The sequence below is a fragment of the Canis lupus genome, chromosome 30 (assembly GCF_011100685.1).
Source record: "Canis lupus familiaris isolate Mischka breed German Shepherd chromosome 30, alternate assembly UU_Cfam_GSD_1.0, whole genome shotgun sequence".
NCBI classification, from domain to species: Eukaryota; Metazoa; Chordata; class Mammalia; order Carnivora; family Canidae; genus Canis; species Canis lupus.
In genome coordinates, this window is record NC_049251.1 from 20,312,337 (window position 1) to 20,324,762 (window position 12,426).

General features: G+C 36.8%; 1 protein-coding gene across 1 annotated transcript in view; it reads left to right on the forward strand.

The window, feature by feature from the left end:
- Nucleotides 1-12,426, forward strand: part of UNC13C (unc-13 homolog C) — a 542,478-nt gene that overhangs the window by 461,808 nt on the left and 68,244 nt on the right. Inside the window, 3 exon segments of the mRNA XM_038580464.1 lie at nucleotides 4,103-4,159; nucleotides 8,299-8,322; nucleotides 8,324-8,380. Of these exon segments, the coding sequence (XP_038436392.1) occupies nucleotides 4,103-4,159; nucleotides 8,299-8,322; nucleotides 8,324-8,380 (138 nt within the window).

Here is a 12,426-nt window from a genome sequence, read left to right on the forward strand (position 1 = left end):
ATGTCGGGCTTCCGGTGCATGGAGCCTGCTTCTCCCTCTGTCTATGTCTCTGTCTCTCTCTCTCTCTCTCTGTGACTATCATAAATAAATTTAAAAAAATAAAAAAAATAAAAAAAATAGGATTCTCTCTTTACATTTTGCCATTTTAATTATGTGTCATTGTGTGAACTTCCTTGGTTTCATCTTGTTAGGTAGGGCCTTCTGTGTTTCCTAGACCTGGATGTCTGTTTTCTTCCCAAATTAGGAAATTTTTCAACCCCTTTCCCTCTCTTTTCTCTTTCTGGCATGCCTAAAATTCAAATGTTATTACTCTTGATGATGTTATTGTCCGGTATTACTTTATGCTGTTCAGCCTGGATGCTTTCCGTGACACCATCTACCAGATTGCTAATCCATTCTTCTGATGTATTTTTCATTTCAGTTATTGTATTCTTCAGCTCTGACTGGTTCTTTCTTATATTTTCTATTTCGTTTTTGAAGTCCTCACTGAGTTCAGTTACTCGTTTCTCAAATCTGGTGAGAATCTTTATGACCATTAGTTTGAACATTTTTTAGGCATATGAATAATTAGTTTAGAGCTTTTTCTGTGATGTTCTCTTATTCTTTCATTTGGGACATATGTTTTTGTCTCCTCATTTTGTCTAACTCTGTGCTTGTTTTTATGTAGTAACTAGGTCAACTCTACTTCCTGGTCTTGACAGTAGTGCCTTTGTATAGAAGAATTTCCACGGTACCCTGTAGCACAGTCTCTTCTGATCACCAGAACCAGACGCTTCAGGGTTGTTCCCTATGTGGGCAGTATGTGCCCTTCTGTTGTGGCTGAGCTGTGACTGCCGTGAGCTCAACTGTTTGGTGTGGCCAACACTCAGCCTAGCTGTCTACAGTTGGATTCAGCTACTTGCACATCAGAGGGCAGCTGTTGCTCCCTGTGCAGCCATTTAGAGGCCTAGTTGCAGGAAATATGAGCATGCTGATATGTGGGGTAATCTCCTATTCTGAGGGCAAGAGTCAACCTAGAGAGGCACTGGGCCAGGGCATGCATTGCTGGCAGTGTAGATAGAGAATGTTAGTATTGACTCTCACAAGTGTCGGCTATTCAGTCTGGGGAGGGCAAGAAAAATTGCACCTGACAGCACTTTTGTTTCCAGAGAACTCTCCTGCAGATTGCTGACCTTCCTGGCACTCTAAAATTAGCCAATCAATCTTCACATAAAACCCTGGGCACTTTTCAAACTACTGCTTCTGTGGTTCTGGCCAAGTTATTTGGCTTGCTGCTCTGTAAGAGCAAGGGCTTGGTTTCCTATCACTCTCCAGCTTGCCTAGGGTTAACCTTTGCTAATTTTCAAAGCCAGATATTATGGGAACTTCTCTTCCCAATGTGGGTATCAAGGGCCAGGAGTGCCCAGTGTAGGGTCCAATCCCCTCACTTCTCTGGTCTGTGATGTCCCTCCTATTTGTAGTGAGTCACACCAGGTGTTTGGTTCCTAGTTGTTTCTCTACCCTTCTATTCTTTTTGATATGTACTTCTCTCCATAAAACGGAAGATCTGTCCTGCCAGTCTTCAGGTTGTTTACAAAGTTAGTTATGTAGATGTAGTTGTTTCCTTGGTGTGTCCATGGAATGAGGTGATCTTAGGATCCTCATGTTTCATCTTGTCCCTCTCTCCCTTGATTATACTTTCAGTAACCCATCTAATTATACTTCGTTTAAGTGAGTGACTCTCATCCAGCCAAATTAATGATTAAATCAATTTTGAGAAAAAGTCTTTGGTAAACACTATCTAAATAATCATTCAAATGACATTTTTCTATACAAATGAGTTTTGAATAATGTCAACAGTCAAAATTCACACTTCCTTAACATTCAGAACTTCATTTTTTGAAAAAAGTATGAAAGTTTTCAACTTACAGCATTATCTGCTCTATACACATAATTTTTAAATTTATTTTTACTGTGAAACCCCAGAGAAATAAATTTAGGGTAAAATACCATCACTGTGGTTTTTTTTTTTTTTTTTCCTAAAACATTACAGCTCAAGAAGATAAATCCAAAACTATTTGGAATATTTTTCTCCTTCCCATTTTACTTTCTTTTTTTTTTTTTCTTTTTTTCCATTTTACTTTCATCTATTACCTTCCCACTTGGAGTTAAGAGGAGACACCTTAACGTCACGTCCTTTGAATCCACTGAATCATACACAGTGAAATAAAAAAGAACCAGAATGATCACTGGGCAGCAGAGTTAGAGAATGGTCAAGTCCTATGTCTCAGGTCATATCCTGAGACAAAATAATAGAAAAAAAAAATAGATAACCTTAGCATGCACCTATTATGAAGCAACTTTTTTTTTCTGTGCTTAAGGAAGGCAAGTTGATGCAAATAATGAATAATTATGAACTAACCTGTTTTGACACCATTAATCATGTATACTCAATCTATATGTACCCAATGAAATTATATAGAAAATGTATTCTTATAAAGTATTCCAAGATGCTATGATTCATATCTTTTGATTTCCTGCCAGCAACTGATAAAATTCTTTATAACCTCTATATATGGAAAGCCAAATTATATATAAAAACATGCATGCATACTTTATTCTGCTACAATACATATGCATTTCTATAACACTGTTAGCTATCATGTAATTGGTAAACAGGGGAATGATGCCAGTAAAATCTGGAAGTTGAGTTGGTTTATGTATAAATTTTCCTAGGTGGGAGGCTCTGAAATGTAATATAAGACTATAAAAGAAAGAGCACTCAGTTACTACTACATAGGGGTGAAAGGCACACTTGTACATAGTTTTTCTATCCAAAGAGATGAAGCTTGTATGGCACTCACACAGGACAGGCTACTCACCTCCCTGGGCTGAGCATTCCCCTTACTGTATGGGAATTGCCACAACCCATATTTGTATTCTGTTGTTTTGTTGTTGTTTGTTTGGATTGTTTATTATTTTGCATTTTTAATACCCCTTGTGGCACCAACTGGCCTCCCTGAGTTCCTTGTGTGCTATACAAGCTGTCTCCCAAAGTAGCACTTACTGTGTTTGATCATTGGTTATAAAATTGCATGAGCTTTGACTGTGCTGCCCACTGCTATTTTCCCCATGAGCCCTATTATTTCTAGAGCACAATTTTGGAGATTGAGGTTTTCAAAAATACATACATCATGCTATAGCAGAAACTATTTGTAACATTTCATTTTTTCTATAAGGTCTTCCCTAGGAAAGCTTACTATAACATCAATTTTTCTCTAGCATTGAGTTCTTAAAGTATGAAGCAATATCTGTCATTCATACATTTATTCACTCACTATGTGTTCTTTGAGATTCTGGTATGTGGTGGGCACCACAGTGGGGATAAAAATAAGAGCAAATTAGACGCTGTTTTCATAAACTTTGTAGTCCTTCATTTCCCAATAAATTCATAGCATCCACTAAAAAATGAAGATTATTATTCCAGGATAGTTGATTTTCCCTCCTGAGAAAATATTCTAGGGTACTAATGAACTTAGTACCAAAGTTAGTTCTTTCCTGCCATTTTACCAATAGACATACCTCTAGTTTTTCATTCTAGTAGTGCTTTGGATGGTTTATTCCTCTGTTTTTCAAACTTTTCCCAGGACCTTGGAGTTCTAGAAAGAGCATCTAGCTGAGGGAAGAGTTAAGAGGGCAGACTCTGATAGACTGGGAAGCATCTGAGGAATAGCAGCTTCACCTGCCTCAGCTCTGTTTCTTGAAAGTTTGCATAGATTTATTTGGGGGCCAAGTGGAGTGAGGGAACTGCCCTTACTAAAAATAAATAATAAATATTAAGGATCATTGATTTAATCCATATGCTACATTAAAGTGGTTACATTAGTAGTAACCCATGCATTAACTCAGACTTAAAACTTTCTGGAGTGGGATGCCTATGAGGACAATTGCCAGCAGTACTAGGTATCTTTGACCTAATCTGTAAAACAGACTAATTAAGTGTGTATGGCATAAAAGTCACAAATATAAGAAGGGAAGTAAAGCAAATTTTCTATTGACTACGTTTCTACTGTTACTGAAATTCTAAGGACTGACTATTCTCTCTTCTTTTCTGTGTCTCTAGGGACCTCAGATGATTTTCATAGCAGCTAAAGATCTTGGACAATTATCCAAATTGAAGGTAATAAGAATAAAGAGAGTATTTACTGTCTGTGAAATGTAATGAGCTAACTACAGCTCTACAAGAAACCATCCTTTTACAAGTGATGGTAGCTATTGAGGCAGGATCAAGAAATATCTCACAATCTGCTTTAAGGATGTATCGGGTCAGGCAGGGTCTCAATTTTCTAATATTTTCCAATTGGGAGGGAAACTGTAAAATTTTTATTTGTGTTACAGCTTTCAGGATTACTGCTTTGGGGTAAATTAGATAACATTTTCTTTCAAATATTAAACACACTTTGTATGGATAAAGGCAAAATGGAGTGCTTCATAGAAATCTAGTAAAGTCTAGAGAAATCTTAAAGGCAAGCAAGCTAGTATGGAAAAATGAAACTCATCAAAGCAGACCTTGAGCTTGTCAATATATTCAAGCATATATAAATGAGGATTTCCTGACTAAATAACCCTACCCTTTATTATTGCAGTTGTGCAGGGAACCTCATTTTCTGTCCTTCTAGAATAGGTTAAAGTACATATTGTGCTGCTTTGACTTTTTCACTTTGAATAATGCCCTTCACATTCTTCCATTCTGTTGCATATGGGTGGATTTCCTTCTGCTTAAGAGCCAAATAAGATTACCACATTTTCTTCTCCCATTCATTCATCAATGGATAACTTACAGGCCAACATTATGCCTATAGTAGAAATATGTGTTGTTTTAGTTCCATTTCTATCTTTTAGGATATAATGTGTATCATGGGGATGAGTTCCAGACACAAACCCTGTGGTTCAAATTCTACCTCATTTGCTTCCAACTGTGTGTCGTTGGCCAAAGTATTTAAACTTTTTAATTTTCAGATTTGGCACTTGCAAAGTACAGAAAATTTTAACACTTGGCTTATAGGATTGTTGTGAGGATAAATGAGATAATGCATACATTATCTTTGCATGATGATTGCGAAGAGTATGTCACCTCCCACTCACAGAAGCTGGCAGCTCAGAGTTAGGTATCACTGGGATTGTTTTGTGTGTATAATACAGGGGAAGAATAATCTATTTGGCTGCATAATTACTTACTGAGATAAAACAGGTGTCATATATTATCCCCTTGCTCAGAAAAAAAAATTTAAAAGCCAATAATCCATTTAAAAGATATCCACCTAAAATTGCTTCTCACAGGTATTATGTTAATAGTTTGGAGGAAAGGTAAAAGGTAGATGTTACTTCCACACTATTGTTTTGGATCTTAGATCTTAATCCCTTCCTTTACTCCCTCTTATTATTTTCCTGGGAATTCTACTATGGAGTTATCGAGGGTTGAAATTTCTCATACAAAACCATGAAGGTGAAAGCATAGTATCTCATTACAAAGAAATGGCCCTGGTCATGCTTCTAGTATCTGTGTGATATTAGGAAACACACTCCACCTCCCATAGCTTCAGTTTCCTGAGTTGGAAGTTATATCAGCCAGACTGTTTTCAGTTCCAAGTGATGGAAAGCATAACATAAGCAAGGAAGGAATTTATTGCTACATGAAATTTTATTGTCCTAGATGACTCTGCTTTCTGTCACTACTTGATTAGGAACCCAAAGGAATGTAATGGAACCCAACTCTGTTCCTTCCTTGTTTGATGTACGGCTATAACAAGCCTACCTTCCTATTTGTAAGATGGTCGTCTCTGTTCTATATCTAATATCCTTTGAACTTGAAATATTGTAGAAAAGAATACCCAACTTGATGTGAGAAATTCCAGCAAATCCCACCAGCACATCTTGGGCTCTGATAATGTTATCACCCCTCCAAAGCTAACTGCTGACAGAGGCTTAACTCATATATCAACCTCTGATCTGGGAATGCTCTGCCTAAAACTTATGAATTCTGAGTGGGATAGAGAGAGCTCCCGAGGGGACATATGTATATATGCGAGGTGGGAAAAATCAGAGTTCACATGAAACATAACACCGTAGGTCCCTTTGCAATTTCCAAACTTCTCCAAGACTGTAAAAAACTAAAAACAAATTATTAATAAAATGTCCTAAAAGGATTATTATTACTCGAATTACAGAACAATAAGGCCTCTACAATATTATGCAAAATTAAAACTCTGGCCATAATAAAGAACTTCAAATTTTACAAAACTGTTATATTTTACTAAAATGTCACTTTTATTTTTATTTTTATTTTTATTTTATTAAACACTGGGTCTTTGCAATTTTTATATATTAGCATGAAAGCAGATTTGGATATATTCAGAAATCTTATATGGAAATACTAACAAATTATTTCAGATAACGCAGAGTCAGACAATGAGGGAAATTATTTCTCTGCATTTGGTTACAAGTTAGGATTAATCCATTAAAGAAATATTTATTCAGCTATATGACATTACTTCATGCTCTGGAACTTCATAATGTAGATATATTATGTATGCCCAACTTATTACTATTTAATGGGATCAGATTTATTTGGCATATTTTTTGAAAAAATAAATTTTCATGGACAGGTGATGCAATATCAAAACCAATTAGTGTTAGTATAAGTGACTGCAAGTTTACTGCAAGCAAGCAGTGACTCATTGTCAGTCTTTTTCAGAGACTTCATTCTTTGAAAGAGCTATTTTTAAATCTCAAAAAATTATCTCTTGCAAAAATTATATTTTTCTATGACATAGAAAGGGTTGAAGCCAGAGAAATGTGTACTTACTTACCCTAAAACATTTCCACCTATAATTTAGTAAACATTTCCCATTACTGTTTGTTTGAGTTTCAATGGGTAGTTAATATTCTTATTTTTTTAAATGTTAAATGGACATGCTTGTGTTGAAAAACTCTGTATCAGACAAAGATGTAGTGACATACGGGAGTATATATCATGGATCCATGGAGCATTGTATACCATTTTTTCAAAAATATTCAAAGAAGTATGATTTCATTCAAATGTATTGAATGCTACAACATAATGCTAAAAGAAACATAATTCATTTACCAAAAATATACTGAAGGCCTAGGTTATAATTGCCAAGATAGGTAACTGGAAGACTGGAAACACGAGTAAGACTTAGATGGAGATTATCTTCAGGAAATCATGGCATCTACCAAATAAGAATAAGAAAGGGCTATAACAGGCAAGCCACTGGAGATTGCACAGTTTGTGCACTGCACAAAAAGTGCCTGGCTAAGGGAGCAAATGACCACTGAAATAGAGCCCATGTGCCACCTGCCAAGCCATATGAATTGATGCAGAGCTGTGCCCTGTAGAAAAAGAGGCACCTATTATTACCAAGGAAAGGCACTGATTGATCCATTAGTCAAGCCTTGGGTTCTCAGAGCTCTGTCCATCCACATGGGTTTTCCTCTAATTCACATAATGGACCTATAGTAGTCAGCTTCAGTTAAGCTTCAGAACATAAGTCTTTCTTTTACTGAACAACATATCACAATTACCTAGGACAGCTCAGGCATGTAATAAGCACTCAATAAATATCTGTTGAATGTTGGCATAGTGGCAGCACTGGGAAACTGTCAACTTTGGAGGGTAGGGAGGTCAGGAATTTTTTTTAAATTTCTCTTGGATTTCTTTTTGCTTTATGGTTGTCTTCAACCATTTTCCTAAAGAAGTTTTGAATGAGGGACTGAGACAGTCCATAGTGAACAATGAGGAAAATCTGTAAATATGGAAATCGGCTTTAAAATATTGAAAAATTTTAAAATATTGAAAATCTGCAGAGCCAAAACGAGTGAACTCCTGGGGACTTTTCTTCATAAGAACTAAACATTAAGGAGATCCAAGAAAGAAAATAAACTGGGGTCATTGGAATAGACTTTATCAACAGTAATTGAAAGGGACTAAAATTCACCTCCTAAATCCTTGTCATGATTGATCTTCCTCACTGTGACAGAACATAAGGTGAAAAAGCTTTGACACATATTTCAAGGTTTCTCTCTTTTTTTTCCTAACGTAAACTTGTAAGTGAAAAGTAAAGCCACATGTGAATCAAAGTTCAGCATTTCTTCTTTTTGGAAAAGGGGATATTTATTAAATATATGACAAAATAATCTCAAGTGTGTCCATGTGGGGATTATGCAGATTCTGTTTGAAAATAATTGTTAAATGAATGAAGTGGTTAATTTATAAGTAACTGTTAATATGTTCTCTAGGAGCACATGATTCGGGACGATGCCAAGAGGTCTAACACCAAGACAGTGTGCTGTAATGGAGGTGGTCCTGGCTACCATCAAGGTAAGTTACAGTACTGATATGCATCCAGAGTCCTCTGTGTACCCTCAGAGAAAAGGTGCCCCATAGATACAGAGGAAAGTTGTATGGGCATATTCCCAGAGTGTGTCAGATTGAGCCTGCACTATCTCCCATATTATCCATGCTAGTTCTGTCCTTATACTTGATTCCTTTGTCTGTCTCTAAAAAATGTGTGTGAAACCTATGTTGTAACATGTGTTTTCAAAGAAAGACATGTACCTTCCCTCCACCCAAAGTCCAATTAAATAGATGCTTCAAGGAGGTTTGGGGTTAACAATTTCTTTTTATGTTTTCTATGCTTGTTGAAATGGCTTTTAAAAGATCAATCTTCTCCTCTCTCTTAGTAAATGCAATAATTTAATTTTCTGCTGAAAACCCAAAGGCATTGTGTTGTGCGCATCATTTTTTCATAGCCAAAGGTTGACCACAAGTTATTGTGGTGTGGGCTAAATATGGACAGACCTAAAATGTAACTTAGAAGTTGTTTCCATATAATTCCTACATGTATTTCATTTTATATTTCATTTCATATACATGCTTTTTGTATTTTTATGTGAAAGCTTATTAAAGAGTGAAAGTTAATTTATCATCTAAATTTAAACCATGTCCATTGCCTGCACACTTCACTGGACGAAGCCTCTCTTACCTAGCGTGCATGAACAGTATAGCAAAAAACTGCTAGCTGCCACGAGCCATTTTCAGAGCACAGAATTGTCTTACAGGATAGAAACAGACACTACAATGGTATTCATTAAAATAGACTTTTAAAACAACTGGGCACCTTCGCAAAATTGTTACCTCAGAGCTTTTGTTTTATACTTTCAGCATTTAATCAGAGGCCATCTTTTCTTGCTTCAGTGTCTGAGACTGCAAAATGAAAGTTGTGAGGTGGGAATTTTGTGACACCTGGTGAAAACTAGAGAGTGTGGATTTAGTCAGTGAGACTATAGCAATGGAGCTTCTAAAGCTGCAGCTAGAGTGTTATCTGCAAGTTTGGAAATTTTGCATAATCATATTGAGGGAAGAAAGGAGAAAACATAAAAAACAAAACAAAACAAACAAACAAAAAAACAGGGCAGCCGGGATGGCTCAGCGGTTTAGCACTGCCTCCGGCCCAGGGCCTGATCCTGGAGTCCTGGGATCGAGTCCCATGTCAGGCTCCCTGCATGGAGCCTGCTTCTCCCTCTCTCTCTGTGTATGTTTCTCATGAATAAATAAATAATTTTTTTTAAAGAAAAGATTGACTTTTGGAGTTCCAGCAGAACAAATGGCTATAAATGAGGAAATGCTAGGTATAAAAAATAAGAACTTTGGAGTGTACCATAGAGAGGAAAAAAAAAAAAAGTAAGATTTTTAGAATCTGAATGCAGCCCTTCATGGATTTTATTAAGTTGATGCATGACTTTAAGAGAGGAAGGAAAATGTATTCTGTGAAAAGAGAATGGCATTCAGACCTGGATCCTGTCCCCAACACCAACATTTCTCATCTTCTTGGTTGGGACACATGATCACCATCTAGTTAGCCCAATGTCTGGGACATGTCTGATCTCCAACCAAATTCCCCTCTTTTACATCTTGACAGTTCAACTAACCTGTCTTCCTATACAGGTCATCTGGAATGATCTTTTAATTCAGTCTCAGACACTTCTACTAACTGGTACCTAAGATCCAGTAAATGGGTCCATTTCATTATCTTGTTCCTCCAGGATTCGGGTCTGACCCTGTTAGTAATTGGCAGAGGTCCTCCTGAACCTCAGAGTCTAAGGTCAGGTCTCCACATGCTGTGCCTGTTATGAGACTTTTTATCCCTGTGGTCTGCCAAACTGCCAAGACATGCATCTGGGTGTTCATTTTTGTGGCTCTGTCATCAGTTTGCCAAACCTGGGACTTACTTTACCTTATCTGATTCTGAGATTTGCCCCAACTGATTGTCCTACCAAGCACTAATTCTGATGTTGACTACAAAGGAAGTCAGGAAACAGAGGAATACTATTTAAAAGAATTGTAGCCCCAACAGCTACAAGGTCTGCTTGGAATCCAGCAGAGGGAACCCTGTAATGCAGGCAGAGCTCTCATGAGAAAGATGTTCTTATGCAGAAGTGCCAGATGCTACCCAGGCTCACTCACAAAGGCTGCCAAAGACAGGATCCTGGTTCCTCTTTAACTCAGTTGAGGCAAATAGGATGGAAGTAAAAAGTGGAGGAGAATGCTATAGAGTTTATAGACTGAAATAGTGCTTTACATTCTTTCAAATATCATCTATGTATGTACATTGCCTCACCTGATGCTTATAAACATCTGGCTATTAGGTACGTCAAGAGTGATCATTCACATTTCACAACAGAGGCTGACAGGTTTAAATTACTGTCAAAGGCTAGAGAGTTGCTAGTAATTGTCAGAGCTGAGAAAGGACTCTAAAATCACTGTCCCTACTTTTATGTCACATTATTTCACTAATTGTTAAAGTGTTGGTAAAATGCAGCAGGCCAAAATGGACAATATTTCTTCAGAGGGATTAGTTATTTCTAGATTAAAATACCAGATTTCAATTATTTAGATAATTTTCTAAAGATGATTTAAAATCGGGATGCCTGGGTGGCTCAGTGGTTAAGCATCTGCCTTTGGCTCGGGGTATGATCCTGGAGTCCTGGAATCAAGCCCCGCATCAGGCTCCCTGCATGGAGCCTGCTTCTCCCTCTGCCTATGTCTCTGCCTCTCTTTCTCTGTGTGTCTCTCATGAATAAATAAATAAAATCTTTTTTAAAAAAGATGATTTAAAAACATCCAACCCCTACACAAGTATTGATGAAAATAGTAACTCTCTTAAATACTAAAATTTTAATTGGACTGGACTATTTTGTCATATCAGTCCCATGTGGTTTCAAGTGTAAGTTAAAAGGGTAGACTATGGCACAAGTGTTAGAAATTATAGTGATCTGCTACAACTAGCATGAGTGGCTTTTGACACATTTCATTCATTTATCTGCCAACAAGCAACCATATCAATAGTATTTGAAAATGAAAATATAACAGTGACAGCTTTGAGGCAGATAGCCAAAAATTTAATCAGTATGTGTCAGTTAATAGGCCAGTAGGGAAACCCTAGTTCTTGTTCAGCTTTTGAGTCTCAGACCCATGTCCCAGGAAGAAGTTGGACTGCTATGGGTTCCCTGAAATGTGAGTTTCTTTCAGAGAAAAACAGGAGACCTTTCTCCAACAACAGGTACTCTTGACCTGAGCATGAATCACAACTTAAGGAAATTCTTAAGTCTTGAGTAGTCCTCAGGTTATTTTCTAATGAAGCTTGAAAATTGAAAAACCTAGGAAAAAAGCTTGCTGATATTATTTTCGCCCAGCCTTCCAAATTGCCCTGGAATACTTGTTTGGACCCAAACATGATATTCTACAATGTTTGTTGCAAATGTCTGACATCGTATAGGGACAATATAGAGATTTCCCTAAAAACAATAACCATGTGAATTAGGGACCTTCTAGAAATCAGAATTGCTTTGTATAAAGAAGATAATTTGGACTATGAATGTATATCTATTCAAATATAGCTTTGGAGTTTACTTATTGCTTATTTAATCCTAAACAACACCATTTCTGATCATTTGGATTCCAGAAAAATAACAAGATATGTGATGTTATGCCTCTAAGGCTCTTACCCTGACTGAGGTCCTACCCTATCCTGCTATCCATTATTCATGAAGCAATTTTGGTGGCTGCTTCTTAGCATCTTTTTTTTTTATTATTATAAGTATAGTTTTTGCATTATTTAAAATTCAGCTGCTTATGAGAAGAGCAAAATAACTTACCTAGTTTGGAATATTGCATTTTGAAAATAATTACTTGAGAGCTTACTTATATGTAGAAAATAGAGTGAGCAATGAAGAGGTGGCTGAAGAGAAGAGCAATCTTGCTCTAGAAGTATGAACTTAGACCTCTACAACTGATAAAATAAGAGGTGTGGACAAAGTGCTGGGGAGTGCAGAGAGGGTGATTATATATATATTCTCTGTGTCTAG